Source organism: Myxocyprinus asiaticus, chromosome 47 (assembly GCF_019703515.2).
Source record: "Myxocyprinus asiaticus isolate MX2 ecotype Aquarium Trade chromosome 47, UBuf_Myxa_2, whole genome shotgun sequence".
In the NCBI taxonomy this organism is placed as follows: Eukaryota; Metazoa; Chordata; class Actinopteri; order Cypriniformes; family Catostomidae; genus Myxocyprinus; species Myxocyprinus asiaticus.
This window is the reverse complement of record NC_059390.1, coordinates 8523824-8549816: the sequence shown is the minus strand read 5'-3', so window position 1 is coordinate 8549816 and position 25993 is coordinate 8523824. Positions and strand designations below refer to the sequence as shown.

Below are 25993 nucleotides of genomic sequence, written 5' to 3'. Positions count from 1 at the left end.
GAAATATGGCAGATATTTGTAATTTATATGGTTAACATCCGTAATAAATATCAAATAGCGTGTCTTAACATTCATATAAGCACATATGGACTTGTGCATCGGAATGATGCCAAAACATCATACAACATTCTCCAGCTGCCTCATCATAAACACATTTTACGCTAACTCAAACCCAAGTCAAATGTGACCAGTGCTTTATGTAATGTTTTATATATGTTACTGATCGCCCTGGATGGTAAAATGATCATACATGAATGTATTTACCAAAGTATGTTGAGCTCCGCCGATGCGACTTTCGCTTCTTTCCTGGACTGTTGTTAGTATGACAGCGCCGGCGCGTCATCACTGTCGTGCACTGCGACAACCGCGGGAGCGAGCGCACATTTCAAAATAAGAGTTCGGTATGTACATACATGTAGTATGCGCTACAATATTTACTACAACCATAGAAAACACACTTAATCCAGTTATGTTAATACAAATTCTCACTGTGAACAATTATGTTTTTTTTATCTATAAAATCCAAAACCACTTTGTATACACACTCAATAACACTCCTCTGAGAGAGCATATACAAATATTTGACAACATAAGGTTACTACATTGTCTGCAGAGGCACTGCACGCATAACTAGACAGGGCTACAGAAAAAAATATAAAATGGGGAAGAAATTCACTTCAGGGGATTTTTTGATTTGACATTTTTAAACATCTGGGGCATATTGGTTAAATTCTGAGCCTGAGCAAGAGACAGAAAATGTTGTCAGACAGGCAGGGCAGTTTAAAGGGACAGTTCACCCAAAAATGTAATTTTACTCAAACTCATGACATCACAGAAGTGTATGGCATTCTTTCTTCTGCAGAACACAAATTAAGATTTTTAGAAGAATATCTCCGCTCTGTAGGTCCATACAATGCAAGTGAATAGTGACCAAAACCTTGAAGCTCCAAAAAGCATATAAAGGCAGCATAAAAGTAATCCATTAGACTCCAGTGGTTTAATCCATGTCTTCTAAAGCGATCCAGCTGATTTTGGGTGAGAACAGACCAAAATATTTCCCCTTTTTCACTATAAATCTTGACATCTGCAGTCTCCCTGGCAATCATGATTTCAAGCTTGATAACACTTCTTAGGCCATGTACACACTGCAGATAAATTCGGTTGTCAGCTCACCTTTTAGTTCTTAATCCTGTTCTGTACACACAGTTCGATAAAATATGGGAGTGGCAACTGCATTCTACAACCGAATTAACTCCTGAAAAATTCAAGCACAAGGAATTCAAGATTGAAATCATGATGGTGCCTAGAGACTGTGGATTTCAAGATTTAGAGTGAAAAACAAGTTACATTTTGGTCTGTTCTCACCCAGAATCAATTAGATCGCTTCTAAAGACATGGATTTAGCCACTGGAGTCTTGTGGACAGGGTTGGGAGTGTTACTTTTGAAATGTATTCCACTACAGATTACAGAATACATGCTGTAAAATGTAATTTGTAACATATTCCGTTAGATTACTCAAGGTCAGTAATGTATTCTAAATACTTTGGATTACTTCTTCAGCACTGGTAGATTTTTTCATTTGTTTTGACTATAAAAACTCTGTCAGTACAGTAAGACAAAATACACGTTAAAAATACATTCTCTGAAAAACCTAAATATCATATGCAGTGTTATTTCTAAAACAAGATAAATCAAATTTATCTTGTTTTAATGATTTTTAGTTATTTTTATAGGAAAACAATAAAATAAAAAAATATTATCAAGAATACAATTTTTGCCCTAATATCAAAAGTCTTACTAGAAAACAGAAATTATGATCCAACGTGAAATTTCTTGATAAAAAAATATGATCGTGCCTGGTAACATGTGCATGTAAAATGGCTATAAATAGCATTTTAGCTTAGCATAAAGTTGACAATTTACACAAGGTTTATTTCTATTTCTTCTGCTCCAAACTTACTTCAAACTTACTTCTCTGTCTGCTCGTATGACTGTAACACATCATAAGAAAGTGTTTCACCGCTGTTCAAATGCACTTTGTATCGCATCATTTATATGTATAAATGTTTTCCATCTGAAAGGACTAAATATTAAATGAAACAAATGACAATAAAATGCAAAGTAATCTCTTCCGTAATCAAAATACTTTTTGAATGTAACTGTATTCTAAATACCAATGATTTAAATTGTAGCTGTAGTGGAATACAGTTACTTATATTTTGCATTTTAAATATGTAATCTTGTTACATGTATTCCGTTACTCCCCAACCCTGCTTATGGATTACTTTTATGCTGCCTTTATGCGCCTTTTGGAGCTTAACATTTTTGGTCACCATTCACTTGCATTGTATGGTCCAACAGAGCTGAGATATTCTTCTAAATATCTTTGTTTGTGTTCTGCTGAAGAAAGAAAGTCATATACATCTGGGATGGCATGAGAGTGAGTGATGAGAGAAATTTTGGGTGAACTATCCCTTTAAATTCCTGCCAGGTCACCTTGGAGTCAGATTTTCAGAGCAGACATAGTCATATGAAAAACAAGTAACACCAGTTAAGATGTAAACGGAGTTTGAGAAGAATATCATAGCAACTCAACAACACAATCTTACTAATTATATTGAGTAATCTGAATCCGAGTTTTCACAAATGTTGGCTATACTATAAAAAAAACTGATGAAAGAAAGCATTATATGTTTTTGTTTTTAATTTAAGTTTTATTTGAATAAAATAAATTAAAATCTCAAATCTGATTTTAGTCATTTTACTATCAAATACTTGAGGCTCTAAACATCCGTTACTCTAGAGGGCGCTAAGCACGCTTCAGGTTCGTGAGCGCGGAAGTTACTACGTCGTGTAAATATACATGTTGACTCACTGTAGTGAATGTGTTCACGTCTAAGTTGTGACAATTGTCTTACTATGGCTCAAACACAAAGCAACATCAAGAAAACCTCCTCAAGAGATTTACTCTCCTGTGGCACTGCGAAAGGTATGGTACATTATGTGAAAACAGTTTGTATTTCAGGAGCAGCTGTTCTTTCTATTTTCGGATCAGGTTTGATTATTTCTGTAAGTCTCTGGTTAGATAAACATTTATTAAGTTTATGTTTTCATTTATATATACCTCCTGTCTGTAGGAATCCATGAGAAACTACTATTGAAGTCTAAAAGTGCTCCTCCACTGCAGACAGAGAGGATGCCCAGAAGTAATAGTATGTTCATGAATTTAATTAGCAGATTATCATATATCATGATCATATAATGTGTCGTTCTTGATGTCATGTTTTATTCGGATTAAGATAATATATACTCATATACTCAATATGCACAACTGACAGTCTGTTAAGGGGATATTTCACCCAAAAATGAAAATTCTCTCATCATTTACTCCCCCTCATGCCATCCCAGATGTGTATGACTTTTTCTTCAGCAGAACACAAATGGAGATTTTTAGAAGAGCATTTAAGCTCTGTAGCTGTATTTAATGCAAGTGAATCTCCAAAAAGCACATAAAAGCAGCATAAAAGTATTCAATAAGACTCCAGTGGTTAAATCCATGTCTTTAGAAGTGATATGATAGGTGTGGGTGAGAAACAGATCAATATTAAGTCCTTTTTTTGTTTCTTACAATAAATCTCCACTTTTGACCAGCCCCGAACAATAGGTGGCAATATGCACAGAGGACCTTAATAGGCTAATGATCTTTTTTTTTTTTCACCCACACCTATCATGTCTTTTTGAAGACATAAATTTAACCACTTATGTCCACATAAAAGTATGAATTATATTATGTTTCCTTTATGTGCTTTTAGGAGCTTCAAAGTTCCAGCCACCATTCACTTGCATTGTATGGACCTACAGAGCTGAAATATTCTTCTAAAAATCTTCATTTGTGTTCTGCAGAAGAAAGAAAGTCATTCACGTCTGGGATGGCATGAGGGTGAGTAAATGATGAGAGAATCTTCATTTTTGGGTGAACTATTAGTTTAAGTGACAGTGTACATTTACAGTGCATCCGGAAAGTATTCACAGCGCTTCACTTTTTCCACATTTTGTTATGTTACAGCCTTATTCCAAAATGGATTAAATTCATTATTTTCCTCAATTCTACAAACAGTACCCCATAATGACAACGTGAAAGAAGTTTGTTTGAAATCTTTGCAAATTAAAAAAAAAAAAAAGTACATAAGTATTCACAGCCTTTGCTCAATACTTCGAAGCACCTTTGGCACCAATTACAGCCTCAAGTCTATTTGAGTATGATGCTACAAGCTTGGCACACCTATTTTTGGGCAGTTTCTCCCATCCTGCTTTGCAGGACCTCTCAAGCTCCATCAGGTTGGATAGGGAGCGTCGGTGCACAGCCATTTTCAGATCTCTCCAGAGATGTTCAATCGGGTTCAAGTCTGGGCTCTGGCTGGGCCACTCAAGGACATTCACGGAGTTGTCCCGTAGCCACACCTTTGTTATCTTGGCTGTGTGCTTAGGGTCGTTGTCCTGTTGGAAGATGAACCTTCACCCCAGTCTGAGGTCCAGAGCGCTCTGGAGCAGGTTTTCATCAAGGATGTCTCTGTACATTGCTGTATTCATCTTTCCCTCGATCCTGACTAGTCTCCCAGTTCCTGCCGCTGAAAAACATCCCCACAGCATGATGCTGCCACCACCATGCTTCACTGTAGGGATGGTATTGGCCAGGTGATGAGCAGTGCCTGGTTTCCTCCAGACATGATGCTTGCCATTCAGGCCAAAGAGTTCAATCTTTGTTTCTCATGGTCTGAGAGTCCTTCAGGTGCCTTTTGGAAAACTCCAGGCGGGCTGTCATGTGCCTTTTACTGAGGAGTGGCTTCCGTCTGGCCACTCTACCATACAGGCCTGATTGGTGGAGTGCTGCAGAGATGGTTGTTCTTCTGGAAGTTTCTCCTCTCTCCACAGAGAAACGCTGGAGCTCTGTCAGAGTGACCATCGGGTTCTTGGTCACCTCCCTGACTAAGGCCCTTCTCCCCCGATCGCTCAGTTTGGCCGGGCGGCCAGCCCTAGGAAGAGTCCTGGTGGTTCCAAACTTCTTCCATTTACGGATGATGGAGGCCACTGTGCTCATTGGGACCTTCAATGCTGCAGAAATTTTTCTGTACCCTTCCCCAGATCTGTACCTCGATACAATCCTGTCTCAGAGGTTTACAGACAATTCCTTGGACTTCATGGTTTGGTTTGTGCTCTGACATGCACTGTTAACTGTGGGACCTTATATAGACAGGTGTGTGCCTTTCCAAATCATGTCCAATCAACTGAATTTACCACAGGTGGACTCCAATCAAGTTGTAGAAACATCTCAAGGATGATCAGTGGAAACAGGATGCACCTGAGCTCAATTTTGAGTGTCATGTCAAAGGCTGTGAATACTTATGTACATGTGATTTTTTTCATTTATTATTTTTAATAAATTTGCAAAGATTTCAAACAAACTTCTTTCACGTTGTCATTATGTGGTATTGTTTGTAGAACTTTGAGGAAAATAATGAATTTAATCCATTTTGGAATAAGGCTGTAACAACAAATTGTGGAAAAAGTGAAGCGCTGTGAATACTTTCCAGATGCACTGTATTTCTATGTGGTAGTTTTGGACAGATTGCAAAGTTTCCTTCCCCAAATCGCCCAGGCCAATGAGTCTTTAAGACATCAGATGGAAGAAGTACCTGATGGCTATTTCGACATTGAGAGTGTGGAGGATGCAGAGAAAGTCATTGAAATGGTAAGTAAAATAAGGGAAATAAATAAAGTGTATCTTGTAAATTCACATATATGAACAGGATGTAAGAAAAGGAATGTTTCTGTAGCAGATTTTCTGAAATATCAGGCACATATCTTTTACTGATGGCATCTTTTTTGTTATTTATAATGACCAGATGTGTTTCTCCTGCAGGATGTGGCTCTTGTTGAGCTGGAAAACTCTGACAGCAGCAATGAAGATGAGTCCTCATCATCTTCATCTGAAGATGACAGCTCAGAAGAAGGCGTGGCCACTGTCACGGCAGAGACACTCAAACTACAAGGAGACAGAAAGAGAAAATCCAAAATCCAAAATCCAGGTGCTGGAGAAAGAGGGAGAGTGAGAGTACACACTGCCCACTGGAACTGTGGAATCGCATTGGACTAACTTAATTTCTGTGCCTATGGATGAAATATATTACACTTCCAAGTGTGCTGGAAGCCTTGAGTCAGTTATTGGTTTGACATGAGCAAGGATCTGTGATTTTTATGTCCTGCTGAGCAGGAAGACTATGTGGAGGCATTTGATTATCAGTGGTATCTATGCCAAAACAAATGTCCCTCTGTTGAGTTCTGTTTGTTATGGTTATTGCAGAAAGTTATATGCAGTTGCAGATATTGAAAATATGCACATTTTTCTTTCCATTAATTCTATAATAAGTGAAAGATCAGTTTCCTTTTCTTAAAAAACATTTCTTAGTTTTAGCCTTTTGATAAAGTAAAACACAGTTTTTGTAATTTTCATTCTTTATTGTAAAAATTATTTTCCAATGCTCCTTTTTGATTTTGTCCATTGTTGATATAAGTTGCAATACTGTTGTGTAGAATTACTGTTTGGCAGAGTAACACTTTCAGTATTTAGCATATACAGAAAACTGAAATACTGAAACATTTGCACAAGATAACACTTCTTCCAAATGCATGTTGTAAGTCTTAAAGCATCATCATAAAGTGATCATGAACCTGCAGCAAACACACATTTTCATTCATGTTAACAAGAATGTGTCACACATACTTAAAGGGATAGTTCTTCCAAAAATGAAAATTCTCACATCATTTACTCACCCTCATGCCATCACACATGTTTGGCTTTTTTTCTTCTGCAGAACACAAAGATTTTTAGAAGAATATCTCAAATCTGTAGGTCCATACAATGCAAGTGAATGGTTACCAAAACTTTGAGGCTCTGAAAAATCACATAAAGGCAGCATAAAATATTCAATAAAACTCCAGTGGTTAAATCCATGTCTTCAGAAGTGATATGATAGGTTTGAGTGAGAAACAGATTGATACTTAAGTACTTTTTTTACTATAAATCTCCACCTTTGACCAGCCCTGACCGGTAGGTGGTTGAATGTGAAAGTCACTTCCACAAAAGTATGTGAAAGTGTATATTTACAGTAAAAAGGACTTAAAAATTGATCTGTTTCTCACCCACACCTATCATATCACTTCTGAAAACATGGATTTAACCACTGGAGTCTTATGGATTACTTTTATGCTGACTTTATGTGCTTTTTAGACCTGAGTTCTGGTCACCATTCACTTGCATTGTATGGACCTGCAACTAATGATTATTTTGATAATCGATTAATCTAACGATTATTAGAACGATTAATCGACTATACGATTATTGCAACGATTAATCATTAGCTCTTAACCGATTATTCAGCTTGTGGCCCGACTTAAAAGGTTGTATTAAACGTGCTTACTAACAATAAAGAGGACAAAAACATCTTTTAAAAATACCTCTAAATGACATTCACTGAATTAAAGGGAAAAAAATACTTTTTATTCAATTTAATTCATTAAAGAAATTCACTGCAAAAAAATCCTTTTGTTATCAAGTGTTTTTGTCTTGTTTTCCATTTAAAATGGAGTAAAAATCCTTAAAACAAGATAAATTTACTTGAGAAGCAACATATAAGCTATTTAGACTTGCTTTAGAGAATGTATCTTAAATATAAGTGTATTTTGTATATAGGTGTATTTTTTCACTTGGTTATACTTCTGTGAATGCAGTAAAGACAAAATATATTCAAGATCTGTTCTCTAAAAGCAAGTTTAAATATCTTATGCTGCTTCTCAGGTGAATGCATCTTTTTTTAAAGGATTTTTAGATATTTGAAAATATTAGTATTTTTAATATTATATTCAACATTCTCAGATAACAATTTTTTCTTCTGCAGTATAGCTGCTAAAGAAATTGTACGTTGTTTTAAAGGAGTTTTAGATATTTATATTGGAAAACAAGCCAAAACAAAAAATAAATCAAAAACATATTTTGTTGCAGTGTATAATGGGGCGAAGACTACCTCTCTCACCTTTCTGTTCACTTCAATCCATCTTTAACTCAAAAAAACAAACTCTCTCTTATTAATAAAGCAGCGTATTGCCAATTTTCTTCACGATAAGAAAAAACAGTGACACGTATATTATGATTCAATAAGTCGCAAGCCATCACGTTATAATCTAGCTGCAGCAAGTGTGCGCGTGACAGAGTGTGCATCAGCCGGGTGGAGTTTCAATCTCTCCCCCTTAGATCGGGACATTCGTGCAACTCATAGAAAAGGCACTGACCGCACAGAGAAATGCCAGTTTTGGAGTCTGTAGTTATTACATGATCTGCTTCCATATTATGTGAACTTTAATAAAGCTATAACGCATTAAATATAACTGCATTTAAGATGTAACGGGGTGTTTCCTTTAAAGAGCTCCGGCTCCGCTTATTCCACAACAATTGTTTCTATGTTTACTTATTTTGTATTTTTGCATTATAATTCCCTCATACTTTGCGATAACGTCGACTAATCCTTTCAGCCCTACTACAGAGCTGAAATATTCTTTAATAATCTTCATTTGTGTTCTGCAGAAGAAAGTCATACACATCTGGGATGGCATGAGGGTGAGTAAATGATGAGAGAATTTCAATTTTTGGGTGAACTATCCCTTTAATTGCTCACATTGTCAGGTTCACAGTGTGTTTGTACTGAATTGAAGAGTGTAAGTTACTAATTACATATTGCCTCATTAAGCACAAAATAAATTACTTCCTTGCTAAGAGAATGGTGTGTTTATATTATTTCATTTCAACATTTCCAATCATCTTAAATCATCTGTCTGGAATGCAAAATTAAATAGAAAAAATAAGACAATTTGTCTCATTCTCTAATCAAATATATACAGTTATACTAATTAAAATGTGTTATGTTGAAATGCTATGCATATTAAAAATGTTTAAAATGTACAAATATGGTAATACGGATTTCATAAAGTGGCAGTGATATGAACGGCTTCCCTCAATGTGCACATTATAATAATCCAGAGCAGCTAATAATACAGTTTTTTCTTTTTGTGAAAACTAATGAATTTGGCACCTCAAGTTAACTCAGTAAAATACTTGTGTTTCAGCCTCTTGATCTGATGACCAAGAGTTTGTGTGTCCACTTGGAGATCGGTTGCCTTTTTTAAATTAAAATAAAAATGATAAATTGCCAGCTTAGAGTGGCAAGTCAGTATTTGCACCCCTCTAAGCATAAAGCAGTTCCAGATAAAGGGAGATAAAAAAATGTAGGCACATCAGTGTAGTTTTCCAATCAAACCTGCTTCAAGCAAAAGCCAAAGCAAGACAACAGATCGCTGCTGCAGTTCTGCCGAGAGTCCAGCTGCAGGCTTCTCTCAGTACTCCACTGTCACTGCTTTAGTCCGAAGGTACTCATGAAGGGCTTCCTCACCTGGATACACACATGCACAGACATCATCCACACGTGAGTGAGCACGTTTATTTTTTATCAGGTTAAATATGGCTGAAGAACTAAGTTGATCTGGAAGAGATTGTTCAATGTGTGTGTGTTGTTCTTGCGCTTACCGAGGTCTTTGCCGAAGCCGGACTGTTTGAAGCCTCCGAATGGTGCTGCCACATCGGTTTTGTTGTAGGTGTTGACGAACACGGTTCCTGCCTCCAGTCTCTCACTGACGTACATGGCTTTGTTGATGTCACGGGTGAAAACTCCAGAGGCCAGACCGAACTCTGTGTCATTGGCTCTGCTTAAAACTCCATCTACATCACTGATAAACATAAAACAGAGATGTCTAAGTGTCATTTTGATTGTTATATGTGATAAAGAGGATTTGTTAGGCTACAGTATGATAAACCCTTAAAGGAATAGTTCACCCAAAAATGAAAATTCTCTCATAATTTACTCACCCTCATGCCATCCCAGATGTATATGACTTTCTTTCTTCAGCTGAACACAAACAAAGATTTTTAGAAGAATATCTCAGCTCTGTTGGTCTATTCAATGGAAGTCCAAAACTTTTAAGCTAAAAAAGGCAGCATAAAAGTAATCCATACGACTTCAGTGGTTAAATCCATGTCTTTAGAATTGATATGATAGGTGTGGGTGAGAAATAGATCAATATTTAATAAATTCTGCCCTGGCCAATAGGTGGCCAAAAACAAAAGAAGAATGTGAAAGTGAAAGTGGAGATTGATAGTAAAAAAGGACTTAAATATTGATCTGTTTTTCACCCACACCTATCATATCACTTCTAAAGACATGGATTAAACCACTGAAGTCATATGGATTATTTTTATTCTGCCTTTATGTGCTTTTTGGAGCTTCAAAGTTTTGGCCACCATTTACTTGCATTTTATGGACCAACAGAGCGGAGATATTCTTCTAAAAATCGTTTGTGTTCAGCAGAAGAAAGAAAGTCATACACATTTGAGATGGCATGAGAGTGAGTAAATGATGAAAGAATTTTCATTTTTGGGCGAACAATCCCTTTAACCCAGCTAACAAATTATGGATCTCAGAACATTACACTGTGGTTGTGGGAACGTGAAATGTCCAGTTTTCCTAATGTGAGCATAATGTTAGTTAGGTTCGCATGACATTCCTAAAAATGCCCAGAAATCATAATTTTCCAACTTATTTATCAGTTTTCAGAAAAAATCTAGAAATCTAGTTTAAAGGATGTATGAACAATGTTGCACAAAGAACGCTTTCTCCAAACATTGTAAGAACTCGAATACTAATACATCTCAAGGATGTTCCATTAATGTTTTATTTAAAAACCTTGGTTTAACCTTTACATAACATTAGCTAATGTTGTTGAAGGGTTCCCTGTGGGTTGGTAAGCTTACTTTCTGCTGCGCTAAAAAGCTCTTGCATATCATACACACATGATCATCCTACTAAAGACATGGAAAGGCAGCTTACCCATCCTTGAATTTCGATACCACCATAACAGGACCAAACGATTCCTCTTTGGCGATGAACATATGATCTTCTACATTTGTGAAGACTGTGGGCTCCATGAAAAAGCCTGTGAACATACATAAATGCACATCACAAATGGAATAATGCCCTTGTGAATTATACAACTTTGGGTTTTTTGTGCACTTAACCATTCCATAAGCATAACTGCACTTACTATTTGATAAAACAAATCTTTCTTCTGCACTAGCTTTTATAGTGCAATACTGCAGATTGTTTGACAAATTGCTTGTTATATTCCTCATTTGTAAGTAACTTTGGATAAAAGCATCTGCTAAAATGTAAATGTAAATAAAAGGACTGGAAAACAATGTTTGCAAATCACTTTCTGGCCATGATATGGTTTGATTTCATATGGTTTAGATGGTGATATGGACTTGAGGTCTCACCAGGTCTGTCTACCTGTCTCCCACCATAGACAAGTGTTGCCCCTTCCTTGACGCCGATCTCGCAGTACTCCACCAGCTTGTCCAGGTGGGCCTTGTGGTTCTGAGGTCCATGATCTGTGGAGCGATCCAAAGGATCTCCAATCTTCATTTTCTTGATTTCCTCAACCTAAACACATGATAACAATGTCATCATTGTATATCAACACAGTAATGCTCATCTCAGGCAAAATCAAGATCTAAAGCTGGCCACATGTTTTAACACCTGTTAAATCTGTGTTATTTGGAGACTCAAGTACAATGGGACACGTACCACTCTCCTGATGTACTCATCATGAATGGAATCTTCTACAAAAAGCCTGCCAGCAGCGATGCAGTTCTCTCCTTTGTTGAAGAAAACAGAACTCATGCCCTGCTCAGAAACACAAACACACCCAGTTAAAGAGCCAGATGATTTTATTTCTGAAGCCTTCTTTGATTCATGTGATCAAATGTCAATCCTCTGGCAGTAGTTTTCTTCTCTCACCATTCTCACTGCCTTGTCCATGTCACAGTCGCTGAAGATAATGAGGGGAGATTTCCCGCCCAATTCCAGAGACACCTTCTTCAAGTTACTGACTGCACAGCTGCAACAGGAAATAACATCATCAATTGGAAACTCTTTCAGATTTCATTGTACAATATACAATCCCAGTTCCGGAAAAGTTGGGACAGTATGGAAAATGCTAATAAAAACAAAAAGAAGTGAGTTGTAAATTCTATTTACACTGTGCTACACTGAAAGCACTGCATCAACACAATATTTGATGTTTTACCTTGAGAATTAAATTATTTATTTATTTTTAAATATACACTCATTTCAAATCAGATGATTGCAACATGTCCAAAAAATTTGAGACAGGGGCAATTTAGGACTAATAACAATCTGACGAGTTGAAATAAAATGGTTATGTGAAATAGGAGATGTTAAACAGGAGAGGCAATCGTGTTATAGCATTTAAGGATCCTCCAAAATAAGCCTAGTCCTTCAAGATCAAGAATTAGTCAAGGCTTGCCAATTTGCCAACAGATAAGTCAGCAATGTTCCCCAAAGACAAATTGGAAGGATTTTTGGGCATTTCACCCTCTACAGTGCACAGTATTCTACGTCACACAGGTCACATAAACTACAACACATAGAGACTGTATCACCTAGATATCAAATTTTCTTTCAGATCTAGTAGTTAATGTAGGTAGAGCTTTAATTGTTGGTGACTTCAACATTCACGATGATAATGAAAATGACACATTGGGATTAGCATTTATCGATATTCTCAACTCTCTTGGAGTCAGACAAAATGTGACAGGACCAACTCATCACCATAATCATATGCTAGATTTAATTCTGTCATATGGAGCTGATGTTGATACTACAAAAATTCTACCACAGAGCGATGACATCTCAGGTCATTACTTAGTCTCTTGTTTGCTGCAATCAGCTAATGTCACTGAATCATGCTATCCACATTATTGTTCAGGTAGAACTCTTCTTTCGACCACTAAATATATCTTCACTAATAATCTTCCAGAATTGTCTCACATACTCAGTAAGCCAAAAGGTCAAGAAGAACTTGATGTAATAACAGAAAATATAAATACAGTCTTTTCTAACAATCTTGAATTTCTAGCCCCCCTTTGATTGAAGAAAATTCAAGAAAAAAGCCCCGCACCATGGTACAATGATCACACTCATGCTCTCAAGAGAGCAGCTCGGAAAATGGAGCGCAAGTGGAACAATACAAAATTACAGATATTTCACGGTGCATGGAAAAATAGTGTCGGTAGCTATAGACAGGCACTAAACGCTGCCAGGTTAGCATATTTTTAGCAAACTCATTGAAAATAACCACAACAATCCTAGGTGTTTATTCAGTACTGTGGCTAAATTGGTTAGGAATAAAGCATCGACTGAACCAGATATTCTGTCGCAGCACAATAGCAATGACTTCATGAATTTCTTTACTGATAAAATTGAAATGATCAGGGGCCTGGGTAGCTCAGCAAGTAAAGACGCTGACTACCACCCCTACCACATCCAGGGCGTGCTGAGTGACTCCAGCCAGGCCTCCTAAGCAACCAAATTGGCCCGGTTGCTAGGGAGGGTAGAGTCACATGGGGTAACCTCTTCGTGGTCGCTATAATGAGGTTTGCTCTCGCATGGATTGACGGTCTCAGACACAGAGGCAACTGAGATTCGTCCTCCACCACCCGGATTGAGGCGAGTCACTACGCCACCACGAGGACTTAGAGCACATTGGGAATTGGGCATTCCAAATTGGGGAGAAAAAAGGAAAATTTGTTTTATTGTTGAAATAATCAGAAATAAAATTGGAACTATGCAATCAACTGTCACAGCACCTCAGAAAACAATGTCTCATAATTTTCCTCACAAGCAACTTCAATCCTTCGCTGTCATAGGTCATGAAGAGCTAACAAAACTTATCGCAAAATCAAAAGCCACAACATGTACGTATGTTAGATCCAGTACCAACTAAGCTCTTAAAAGGGGTATTCCCTGTAATCTCAGAACCTCTTCTTAATATTATTAACTCCTTGCTATCCTTAGGACATGTCCCAAGAAACCGCTTATTAAAAAGCCACAGCTTGATCCTGGAGAATTGGCTAATTACAGACCAATCTCAAATCTACCATTTATGTCGAAAATACTAGAAAAGGTAATGTCCTCCCAACTATGTTCATTTCTACAGAGAAATGGTATATACATGAAATACTTCAGTCAGGATTTAGGCCCCATCACAGTACAGAGACAGCACTTATCAGATTTAAAAAAAAAATAAAAAAAAGGTAGATTGATAAATTGGTTTTACTGATTAATCGAAAACAATAGTTGCTTTTTAGAACTGTCGTTATCAGCAAAAATGGGTGCCGATAGTTGCAGATAGTTTTTTCAGCATTTCTTCATTTCAAAATAAGAGTCCCCAGTGTATTTCAGGCTTGTTTATACTTTGGCGCTATGCACCAAATCTTCATTTCATTATTTGGGGGATTTTGGTTGAACAATAAACTTCATCTGAGATTTTATTCTTTTAGGACTGTTTGTTGTGCACATCATAGTAAGGAAATTTGTGAACCATTATGAAGCACAAAATATGGCAACCTTGGCCTTGTGCAGCTGAAGACCTGCATAATAGATAAATGGGGGGAAATTCCACTTGCTAAACTTAAAAAACTTGTCTTCAGTGATCAAACTCTAAATGTTATTTGAAGAAATGGTTGTTACACAGTGGTTAACATGTGACATTCCCAACTTTTTTGGAGCGTGTTGCAATCATCTGTTTTATAATGAGTGTATATTTTCAATAAATAAATAAAATTCACAAAAACATCAAATAATGTGCTGTTGTAGTGCTTTCATTATAGCATAGGTTGAATAGAATTTACAAATCACTTCTTTTTGTTTTTATTAGCATTTTCCATACTGTCCCAAATATTTTGGAGTTGGGGTTGTATAAGAGCTTGTACAAACAGAAAAATCACAGACCCTTTGGGGAAATGCAAAAGTTGTAAACATTAAGAGCTTTAGACCATGTGTAACAGCGACTTACCTTTTCATGATCTGCTTGCCGATGGGAGTAGAGCCTGTGAAACCCAGTTTACGGATATCAGGGTGATCAGACATCCTCTGTCCGACCAGACCACCTGAGAAAAAGAACATCATTCATCAGGGAGAAATAAAAACAAAAGCAACACTGGCATTTTACAATAATATGAAGGGGGGGGGGGCATACAGTAATAACATACCGGTACATTTACATGAGCATACATAATACAGATGGTCAAATGGGCATCTCAAACAGTTATAAAAGTACATGTTGTCCATAGAATGGCATAGTGTTTTGTTGATATATTTACCTGATCCTGGTACAATGTTGATCACTCCTTTCGGAATGCCAGCTTTGACTGTCAGCTCTGCAAACTTCAGTGCAGTCAGAGGGGTTACCTGGAAAATTTAAAGAAAAAAGTTTCGTTTGTATTCAGTAGGTGTTTTTGTGTGCTCTTTGATATATATTGACCATTGTCCCAGGTAACTGATTTCCTACCTAGCTGTACTAGTTTCATGTCTCTCGTATCATTCCATGATTCTTTCTTCTCTCGTAATAAAATTTCAACTGAAATCAATATTTCAAGTCCATTTATTGTCGAACCTCATGACTGTACATTAACCCTTATATACTGTATATATACATATGTGTTTGTGTGGGTTACCTGTGCAGGTTTCAAGACAAGTGTGTTTCCAGCTGCCAAACAGGCTGCGCTCTTCCATGCCAACATCATCAATGGGTAATTCCATGGAATCACTATGGCACACACACTTAAGACACAAACAAACACCATTTTACCCATTTATTCCAATGACGGCGTTTGCACAAACACGCACATATGAACATTTCCTCACCCCAGAGGCTCTTTCTTGGTAAAGGTAAGGTTGCGGTTGGGTCTGGCCTGGTTGATGGGTATCGTTGAGCCCTGGAAACAGGATATGATGCGTTAGTGACAGGAAGTTACAGGATGTATACAATAGACCTACATAGAACTGCATAGTGAACAGACACACACACACACACACACACACACACACACCTGGATCTTGTCACACCAGCCGGCAAAGTATCTGAAGGTCTGAATGGACATGCCCACATGGGTTTTTAAAGCCAGTGTATAAACGGCACCAGAGTCAATCGCCTCAATAGTGGCCAACTCTTCCTGGTCTTCCTCCATTAGGTCAGCCAGACTACACTCACACCCAAACATAGATGGAATTTGTTAGTATTAAGTGTAGTACAGACCAAAACATTGAAAAAAACAGAAACCAAAAAGTTGAAACCAGAAAAGTTCCACTTTTGTTGAAGGTAAAGCATGGAAAACTGAACTACAGGAAGTTTTTTGAGAAACCAAATCTGTAAGAAATTACACACTGCTTTGATATAAATTCCACTCTGATTTATTTAGAATAACTGCTTCTTCCCAAATGGCTAAAATTATCATAAAGACAAACAAATGTCACACAAACACATTTGTTATCGCCACATCATTTTGGTATTTTAATAGCATTGTATTACGACTGTACAGTATGTGTTTGCTTTGCAACTACTGTATATTTGGCTTTTCATATCCATGCCAAGCGTTTCCCTGAGACAACAAGATTGCAAACAAACAGACACTTTATGGTCCACTGGCTGAAGATCTTACCGGTAGAGCAGCCTGCCCCGGTCACGAGGGTTCATCATGCCCCAAGGTCCATTGTTAAATGCCTCTTTGGCTGCACTAACCGCTCGATCTACATCTGCCACTGAAGCATATGACACCTTACAGATCACCTGAAAGACACAACAGAAACATTAGGGGGCGTTCAGACCAAAAGTGTTAGTGCGCTACAAAAGCTAGACACAGCGTAACGAATAGAACATAACAGAACGCAGATTTCACTTATATATTATGTGCTGCTATTACATTATGTACAGTGATTATGTCATGAATTGCGACAGGGAGTTCAAAATGTAATACATTACTTATAGTATAATAACCTATTACATTTAGCAAAAAAAGTTATTACATTATGAAAAGAAAATTGTTACATGATGAACATTTATGACACTTAACTTATTACATTATGTGCAGTAATTACCTTGTGCTTTTTTATTACAATACGAGTTGCTACAGACATGTTAAAAGTTGAAGTTCTTCTTAAAGGGATAGTTGACCTACAAATTTTAATTCTCTCTTCATTTACTCACCCTCATACCATCCCAGATGTGTATGATTTTCTTTCTTCAGCAGAACACAAACAAAGATTTTTAGAAGAATATCTCAGCTCTGTAGGTTCATACAATGCAAATGAATGGTGAACAGACCTTTGTATCTCCTAAATTCACATAAAGGGAACAATTAATCGATAAGGCTCCAGTGGTTCTGCATGTCTTCTGAAGTGATAGAATATGTGTGGGTGAGAAACAGGTCCAAATTTAAGTCAATTTTTAATCTAAATCTCCACTTTCACTTTTACATCTGAAAGTCACATGTGGTGCCTATTTAGTTTCACTTACACATCTGAAAATTAAAGTGGAGATTTAGAGAAAAAAAAGACATAAATATTGTTCTGTTTCTCACCCACACCTATTACATTGCTTCTGAAGACGGATTTAAACGCTGGAGTCTTATGGATTACTTTTGTCATCCTGTTGTTTCCTTTATGTGATTTTTGGAGCTACAAAGGTCTGATCACCATTCACTTGCATTGTATGAACCTTCAGAGCTGAGATATTCTTCTAAAAACCTTCATTTGTGTTCTGCGAAGAACGAAAGTCATACACATCTGGGAAGGCATGAGGGTGAGTAAATCATAAGAGACTTTTCATTTTTGGGAGAACTATCCCTTTAAGTTAACATGGCATCACAAAAACATCTTTGACTGTTGTACTGCATCTCTCTATTTTTACAAAGCCATCCATCTAGAGCATGTTTACATAGTAAAACTATTGATAAACAACATGGATGCAGATGGTGTGAACAACCTCTTAGATATGCTGGTGTTTGTTAGTGATTGTGAGAGTTACTTACCGAACCATCTGTGGGGTTCACCGTGTCGTATGTCTTTCCATCTTCTGCATCTTCAAATATGCCGTTGATGAAACACTGATGGGGCATCTTCAGGGTCATGTTATTGACATCTTTTGTGACATAATCAATGACCAGCTCCTCTTCCTGGTCTTCTCCACGCAGGCGTCGAACGAACATCTGGATGAAACTCTGGAAAGTGGTGGCCATGTAGACGTCTTCGTTCTGAAGCTGAATTCCTCCACATTTCTGCTTCACCTCCTCCACCAATCTGAACAAAACAATCAAACCGTCAAAAGCGCTCCCCCACCCCAAGTCTCTATGATATCCTTGTACCTAGATATGGCTCGAGTCTGTGGGATGTTTTTGCCTGTTTTTAATCCACTAGGTGAAAACTGTCCAATCACCTAGATAGAAAAATAACAGCACACCTCCTCTCAACAAGCCGCATGATTTGAGGTATCAAGAGTTTTTTTAAATCCCTAACTTTAACTGTGAGTGAGAGCCATTGTCAAAAGTTCAAACAAAAAAATACCAATATGGGGTCAGACCCACCTAACCACATCCATAGATGCGGCTCCTGACTTAAAGAAATCTGTTGTATCTTCAATCGCTGACACATTACTCAGAATACCTTTCCAGATCGCCTAGAGAACCAAGAAACAAAAGATAAATGCTATAATTGCTACAATAAAAATGTAAAATGAAGCACATAAACTTAAATATACACACACACCCTGATCTCCTCAGCCATCTTCTTCTCATCATTTGTGAGATCTAAACTGGTGGTCTCCTCTGTTGAGAAGTATTTGGATGCTGGTATCATCTTTCCATCCTCAAACTGCAGGTTCTTGACTTGAAGCTGTACAGCCACACACATTAACACAATGATTTCTCTTTATAATGATCATTCAGATCTTAGTAAAAGTAAATGAGAGTAAAGGATCAAATAAACACAAGAAACTAACCGCTTTTCCATCTGACCCAAACAGAACGAGTCCTGATTTTGTGATTAGTCCAGGTTGAGATGCCCCCTCCACCTCTACTGGCTGACTTGTGGGCACTGACCCGCCCAGCATCGATGAGCTGTACAGCGTTACCGGCTACAAGACACATCCACATTACCATCCAATTAATTAAAAACATCATCTGCCTATAATTAATAAAATCATACAATAGATAATTCATAAATAGTCTGTGGCCTACAGTGCATTTATTAAGAATTAAATGAAGAGTGAAGGGTAAAAGATATTGATCCACAGATGAAACAGCTCTATAATAAAAGAATGTCTTAATCCTGAAAGAATTGTCAGAAAATATATATATATTTTTATATTACACTGTTTTTAGTACCACTAGACAAACTATAAAAAGAACTTGTTCTTTTTATGTATTATATTTGATCCATTAGGCTTTAAAGGTCACGATCCTCCTGAGGCCCACCAATTCATTTTTGTGTAGGACATTTGTTATTTACTCCCTGGGCTTGACAACTTTCTCTCCTTTGTCTCTAAATAAGGACTGAAATGTTTAACAGTTCAGTTCAGCACATCAAATACAATACGAATAAAATATAAAACATTTTCAATAAACAATTTTTATCATATGTATTTTATTCACCAAACACTATATTGACATTTAAAAAAGGGAAATTGTAAAACTTTTTAGTTGGGTCTCAGAAACTTATGGTAAGATGACATCATAATAGCTTGTAATGTAAAATAATGAGATCTTTATAACGACAGAGCAGGCTGCATATATGAAAATACACAGAAATATTTGTTTACACATTAAATATATCTTATAAAATGTATATGTCAGAATTTTCAAATTTTTTTTTCTCTCTCGTAAATTTGGCTTAGTCTACCTGTTAATTATTTTCAACAATGTCCTGACTGTTTTAATATGTTAAATTACATTTATGTGGTGAATTCCATTTAGAACAGGCTGGGTTGCTCTATTGGTCCAGCACTATTCATTCAATTGTTTTCAATAAATATGCCTGTTAAATATTCTCTACCGTTGATTCAGTGAATGCGTGTCATGTTCTATATTTAATGTATTTAATGATAATAATGCAAGGAGAGCACGTAGCAGATAAATGCCCCTTTTCAGTGGAATTTGGAATAGATTAAGTATTTGAAATGGGTCGCATAAACAATTTTTTTTTTTACTGTTTTCTGAAGGTTGGTTTATTTTTAGACTAGCTGACTTCAAAAATTTCAGTTTAAACGTCAGTGAAATTAGTCGTTCAGCACATTCCTAATTTCAACGTACAAAAGTGTGTGTTGTTTAAAAAGCGCACCTTTCCATCAATGATAATCCAAGCACCTGGAACTTTATCATGACCACGGATCCAGTTATGGATGTCCTCAGCGGGCTGGGCCATATTCACCTTTATGAGAGAAATTAAAGAGAATCAAACAGAGTATAAAAGTACAAAATCCCCCCCAATAATAATCTCACACATACATGAACACACAAATTTGCTGTATGTAATGTATCTGCATAAATTACTAAGTTCAGGTATGAAACTCTGTATGGTGCAAGCTGATGGCTTCTTTGAACTTGTTATCTGTGATATGTGATATGTCAAGCCAATCGGCTCACATGGTGTAAGCTTATAGGTCCTTTGATGGCTTTTTTCCTTCTTTTTCTGTCCTTTTTTCCAACTCTTAATTTGCTCAGTTTGCATGTAAACCGGTTTCGCTGCAGCGTGCTGCAAGAGTTTTCTCTGAAACCCTCCTCCACCCCAGATTCAACTGTCTAGATCTTGGATTTATGTCTAATTGTGAAGTAACATGTCATATGTGCTTGATGGAGCATGTCTTGTGTTTTTCTAATTGTGCAGCAGCATGTCCACATGCTTAACTCAGTATGTCTGTGTATTTTCTTGCAAGTCTCTGTGCTTGCTCTGCAACAGCAGCAACAGCAGCGTAACATATCTAGTCCACCAAGACCAATATCATGTCAATATGTCATACCAACATTAACATGCTAAATCTTTCTGAGAGTTGTCAAGACTGAACTAGGAGTTTCCATCAGACCTTGCTATAAAAATCACAATCTAATTAGGTTAGAGATGATAACTTCAGAAATTTAAGAGAAGATGAATAAGACAAATGAGAAGAAAATGGTTTTAATGTATCAACGAGATGTGTGTATTTGTGTTTGTTTGTGTCCCACCTTAGCATTGGATTTCTTCTGGATACCCTCATAACTGGCTCCTTCTTCAGGCTGTGGGATCTTGGGAGCTTTGCCTTCTGCAATAAGCTGTACAGCTTCTACCTTTGTGAACACAAACCACACACATTTATAAGTTTACAAGATTCATGACCCTCAAAAATCTGAATCAATGAGTCAAAATATATTATTTAACCTGTTTTTAAAAGGTCATTTTTCAACATTTCCTCCTTACAGCATCATAGTATTATGTGAGACAGAACTACTGTCATGGTTACCATGGCCTTAATACCCTCTGGAAACAGGAAGCGGTTGTAGAGCGTGTCCACAGTATCATTGGGTTCTACTGGGCATTCCCTCTGCAACAGGATGGGACCAGTGTCCAATCCATCATCAGCCCAGAATATACTAAATCCTGCTTTCTTATCCCCTTTGATTAGTGTCCTACACACAAATGCATACACACACCATCCATTTACACACAGTAAGCAGAGATCACAGAAAGCCAACACACTTAGGAAGTGATGCTTTATTATCAATTAATTATTAATTTAATATAGTTAAATCATTTATTATTATTATTAATAGTCACATATTATAATATCATTTAAAAAAAAGCATGCACATTATATTAAAACATAAAAAAAACATACATTTTATACACCCATGCATCATTCCAGCAATTATTTATTTTAAAGTGTAGTAATAAAGAGGTAATTTTTATACATTTTATTTTTGTTCCTTGAGGTCTCATAATGTTATTCACCTTTTTTTAATTTTTTTTTTTTTTACCAAAAACAGAAATATTTTAGCTTTCCACGACAATTTTCCACCCTTTCTGACCCTCAGAATTAAACGGTCCACTTTTTGCTGCCATGCCTTTAAGAAATGTGAAATTAGAGAATGCTTTGCCTTTTTTAACTTAAAAGATAAAGGACATTTTGATTTCTCATGATATGACTCCTTTAATGTTTGTTTTAAGCCCCGTCCCGTGCTCGAGCCCCTCCATTATGGACAGCGCGCCACATCCGTTTACCTTAATGTCGCCAGTACTATCTGAACCAGTGAACCTGTGAAATATTAGTTGGGTTAATATATCAACATTGTTTATTACCGTATAGAGGTGAATGCTTATAAACAACGAAGAGGGCTATGTTAAAAAACACACATACTGTACCTATACTGTATAAACACACATGCGAATACACCTTTCACTCACCAGTTGATAGCGGAGGCTCCTCTGTGTTTGGGTAGGATGGAAGGGTGGTAAATGATGGAGCCATATTTGGGGAAGTCGATCACATTCATGGGGATGAACTGGGAGCAGAAGGGCATGACGTTCAGTTCGGCACCTACGGCTTTGTACGCCTCCACTACCTGCGGGATGGGCTGACCTTTCACCCTCCACCGTGGGAACTTAAACACCGGCGTCCCGTCTTTCTCCGCCACCACAGCTGAGGGTCAGAGAGGACAGACCGGAGATAGTTTTGTATGCTATCTGGAATTACACTAGGTCACATCAGGCAAATTCAGAATTTTATTTCGAGTAACAAGGAGCCAAGATCAAGCTTATTACGGGACCTTGGCTTTTATCTCTATGATTAAATGACTGTAAACAGCGGTAGTCTGCAAATGTTACATTAATAAGTAACCTTATTGAACTCTTACAATGTGTTTTGTTGGTGTAACCTAATGTATTCAGGTTGATTCAGTGATTTTAAGTGATATTTCTGACTTGAATAAAACCAGTTAATTTAAATTTAAAGCACTTTTTTTTTCTTTTTTTTTAATATCTTTAAATGTATCGTTCATAAACTGCTAGGGTTGGCAGTGTTGTTATGGATTCAGGTATGTTCATTAAAACAGTAATACATACTGATCAGCACATTACATAATGAGATGTTTTTGCAACTCCAGTTGGACAAGTTCTGTAGTTGTGGAAAGTATCTGTAAGGAGTTCATTGTCTTCCATGGTTTCACTCAACAACAGACTACAAATTCAAGTTACAAATCCAAACTTTTCGTAACCTAAACTAACCCATTTAACCAGGGGTTTTTAATCTTTACAGACCCAGAGATACCCAACACTCAGACTCTCTGCCAACCCAGGGTATAAAAATAGATTTTCTCAGTAACACTTTACAAGAACTCTTAACATCACTACATTAAATAATGTTTAACAGATCAATAGCAAATGTTCATTTAAATAGTTTGAAATGTCATGAAAATGTGTGGACCCCTGGATGAAAATCCTGGACCTAAAGTACTATTATCCAAATCATTGACAAAGGAATATGTAATTACACAGTGCTAAGGCCACATATAAGCCATATGTCTCCAGGCATGCCCTGCCAAAAGCTTTACCAAGTAATACAGCTGCCTCTTTGTCTTGCCAAGTATTAACATTTCTTAGACTGCTGTTCATGAGTGTGGTTGAGTTTTGAAGTAATTTCATTGACTGTTCCTGTTATGGATGTAGTGGTAGACATATGCATGTTTAGTGTGATATTCAGTAGGTGATATTACTCTTATCTGTCCATCAACTTCCAGCTAGGAGTGAGGAAGTCTGAGCATGGACATCACTTGGAAATTGTGGGCCGTTCGGACTGTCGTGAGAACAAGCGTGACTGCACATTTGTTCCCCCATATCACCAATGGACTTTTCACTTCACACAGCTTTACACCACTTTTCGTCAAAACAATGAGGTCATTATGTGGGATGCACACATTAAATGACCCTACTCAAAGACACTAAACCGACCCAGTGCTTCGCACAAACATAACCACAAACACACACAAACACACAAACAGTGTGAGCAAATGGGATGTTTGGAAATGCGACTCTTGTGACTGAAGTAGAACACTAGAATCGAAACTCACTTCCTCTTTGTTTTAAATTAATCATATGCGTTAACACGTTAATTTTGACAGCTTTAATTTTAATATTAAGGGGTCCCTGGGTTGGCAAAAAAGACTAACAAACCAAACACCAGGCACATTATTGCTAATTAAAACAATTATGGCCTTAATTTCATCCACAAACCATTCAAATTTCATTCAAGGCATTCAAAAGAGAATTCAGTCTTCATGACCCTATGCCCTCATTCCTACTTTCTCTTCTCTCGGGTACTTAAATAACTGTACAAAGCAACATTTTCATGCGTGTGCTCGCAAATAGTATGTTTACCAGCGTTGCACAGTGCCTTCCCAGCCCTTGTGTAACAAAAACTCACTGTCTCACCCCCACCCAACTGACACTTACCCAGGGGGTCCGCCTTGCCATCCTTATCAGGAACTGTGAATACGCCCACCACTTTATGGCCCTGCTTGCGGAGGTTTGTATACACTTCCTGTCCAAACAAGCTTTGGCCAATCAGGGCCAACTTCAGCTTATTTTGGTAGTAAGTCTGTTTAGAAGAGCATCAAGTTAGATTTTAAACAAAAACTCCAGAGAAAAAAATATTCTATTTATTTTAATAATAGCCAAACAGAGTAATATGAGTGGGAAATGTAGTTTTTGGATATCCCTTATCATAATCTATAATTACTATAAAAACTTTTATTACTGTGGAACCACCACTGTAGTTTACTGTCTACTGCAATAAAATAATAATTTAAAAAACATAATTTTTGGGGTCCCAATCAATAAAAAAGCCCCTTGTTTCTATTTTATACAGAATGTATTCATGTGTGAAGAAAGTGACCAAATTAGCCATGCATCAAAGTCTCAGCTGGAAAGTAGTAACAATTGATACCAGCGCGCATGCGCGTCAGGGATAGATTTAAATCAATGGGGCAGAATGTCACACTGTTGCATTACTATAAATACCATAGCGTCTAATTACCACGTAATAACCGTTCTGCACGACGGAGCTAAAATCAAGAGAAACATTGGAAGAGATGACCAGCTCAAGCTTTAAACACACTGCTTAAATGTACTGAACAAGTTTATTATGGTTTGTCATGGCATGCACGAGCGATTTGAGTTGTTAGTTTATGGTCTAGCAGTTTCGTAGCGACATTGGTAACACGATCTGCGCTCATTTACTCGCCCTCTTGCTGATGCAACTCGCCAAAGATCTGTCCACTGGAAGTAATTCGACCAGGAGCAACGTGGCACTGTAACCCAAGTTTAACTACATACAAGTCCTATATCAATATACACCAATATATATTATGCATATGGAGAATAAAAGCCCAAGTTTGGCATTAACTGCACTTATTCTGTGCATGGAGTAACCCTGTTTAATAATATTATTAAATAGGTTACCGACGTTTATAAACTTGTTTTATGGAATATGCATGCGTCTGCCCTCCATACAGTACATTTGCACCTATGCATTCATTCATTCTTGTATCTAGGCATTGGCAACAGCCACAATGCAGAAGAAAAGCTACGGGTTACTCACAGAGCTCATGGAGAATTTCCTGATAATCGTACTAGCCGTCCACAACATGGCGAAAATACAGCGCACACAAAATTAAAATCGCGTTTAAAGACCGGGCTGGTGTGCTGGGGACATGTGTTACTGTAGTCGCACACCTGCGGTTGACTGTATCTAATCTCAGTTGTAGCAACTGAACCAGACTGAACTGACGCACAAGCGAGTTTCTGGGCGTGCGCGCTCCCGTGCGCTTTTCCTTACGTCAAGACTACTTGCGCGTAACCGGCTGATAAGCGTCCCATAAAAAGGCTTCTGTTTTTTAATAGCTAGAGCCTATTTTCATGACGCGCATGCGCATTAGTTGGTCCAGCCTGA

General features: G+C 37.3%; 3 protein-coding genes across 10 annotated transcripts in view; 1 reads left to right on the top strand and 2 right to left on the bottom strand.

The window, feature by feature from the left end:
* The window catches only part of LOC127436393 (solute carrier family 41 member 2-like), a 38503-nt gene extending 38113 nt beyond the window's left edge, over positions 1-390 (bottom strand). Inside the window, exon 1 of the mRNA XM_051690497.1 lies at positions 265-390. The gene's annotated coding sequence lies outside the window, so the exon portion shown is untranslated. The remainder of the gene's footprint in view (positions 1-264) is intronic.
* A 2453-nt stretch (positions 391-2843) lies between these two features.
* Positions 2844-6511, top strand: LOC127436396 (NOP protein chaperone 1-like). 8 transcript variants are annotated; one of them, XR_007896389.1, is made up of 5 exons: positions 2844-2990; positions 3139-3213; positions 3814-3941; positions 5617-5750; positions 5922-6511. XR_007896389.1 is itself a non-coding variant. In XM_051690507.1 (5 exons), the coding sequence occupies exons 3-5, from the start codon at positions 3936-3938 to the stop codon at positions 6153-6155; spliced, it is 333 nt and encodes a 110-aa protein (XP_051546467.1). In that variant the 5' UTR covers positions 2844-2990; positions 3139-3213; positions 3814-3935; the 3' UTR covers positions 6156-6511. The 8 variants fall into 8 exon arrangements, 7 of the variants coding, with proteins under 7 accessions (XP_051546467.1, XP_051546468.1, XP_051546465.1 ...); XM_051690507.1 differs by having other exon boundaries at positions 5658-5750; XM_051690508.1 differs by lacking the exon at positions 3139-3213 and having other exon boundaries at positions 5658-5750.
* A 150-nt stretch (positions 6512-6661) lies between these two features.
* Positions 6662-25781, bottom strand: LOC127436391 (mitochondrial 10-formyltetrahydrofolate dehydrogenase-like). The gene is made up of 22 exons (XM_051690496.1): positions 25643-25781; positions 24496-24640; positions 22453-22687; positions 21512-21677; positions 21237-21338; positions 20356-20445; positions 19019-19153; positions 18787-18912; positions 18606-18697; positions 18054-18321; positions 16686-16813; positions 16077-16227; positions 15892-15962; positions 15702-15807; positions 15348-15435; positions 15041-15134; positions 11962-12061; positions 11749-11847; positions 11439-11604; positions 10993-11098; positions 9636-9835; positions 6662-9501 (listed from the first exon to the last, which is right to left on the bottom strand). Exons 1-22 carry the CDS (start codon positions 25688-25690, stop codon positions 9446-9448), a joined length of 2772 nt encoding a protein of 923 aa, XP_051546456.1. The 5' UTR covers positions 25691-25781; the 3' UTR covers positions 6662-9445.
* Positions 25782-25993: the final 212 nt, after the last annotated feature.

What these genes read in the sequence shown, in the direction of transcription:
- LOC127436396 (XM_051690502.1), top strand. Translation starts at nt 2,885, where the DNA reads ATGTGTTCACGTCTAAGTTGTGACAATTGTCTTACTATGGCTCAAACA. An exon ending in CTCCTGTGGCACTGCGAAAG is followed by an intron (nt 2,991 to 3,138) that starts GTATGGTACATT and finishes TCCTGTCTGTAG; the next exon opens with GAATCCATGAGAAACTACTA. An exon ending in CAGAGAAAGTCATTGAAATG is followed by an intron (nt 5,751 to 5,921) that starts GTAAGTAAAATA and finishes TTTCTCCTGCAG; the next exon opens with GATGTGGCTCTTGTTGAGCT.
- LOC127436391 (XM_051690496.1), bottom strand. Translation starts at nt 25,690, where the DNA reads ATGTTGTGGACGGCTAGTACGATTATCAGGAAATTCTCCATGAGCTCT. An exon ending in GCATCTATGGATGTGGTTAG is followed by an intron (nt 18,322 to 18,605) that starts GTGGGTCTGACC and finishes TGTTTTGTTCAG; the next exon opens with ATTGGTGGAGGAGGTGAAGC. An exon ending in ATGAGTACATCAGGAGAGTG is followed by an intron (nt 11,605 to 11,748) that starts GTACGTGTCCCA and finishes TCATGTGTTTAG; the next exon opens with GTTGAGGAAATCAAGAAAAT.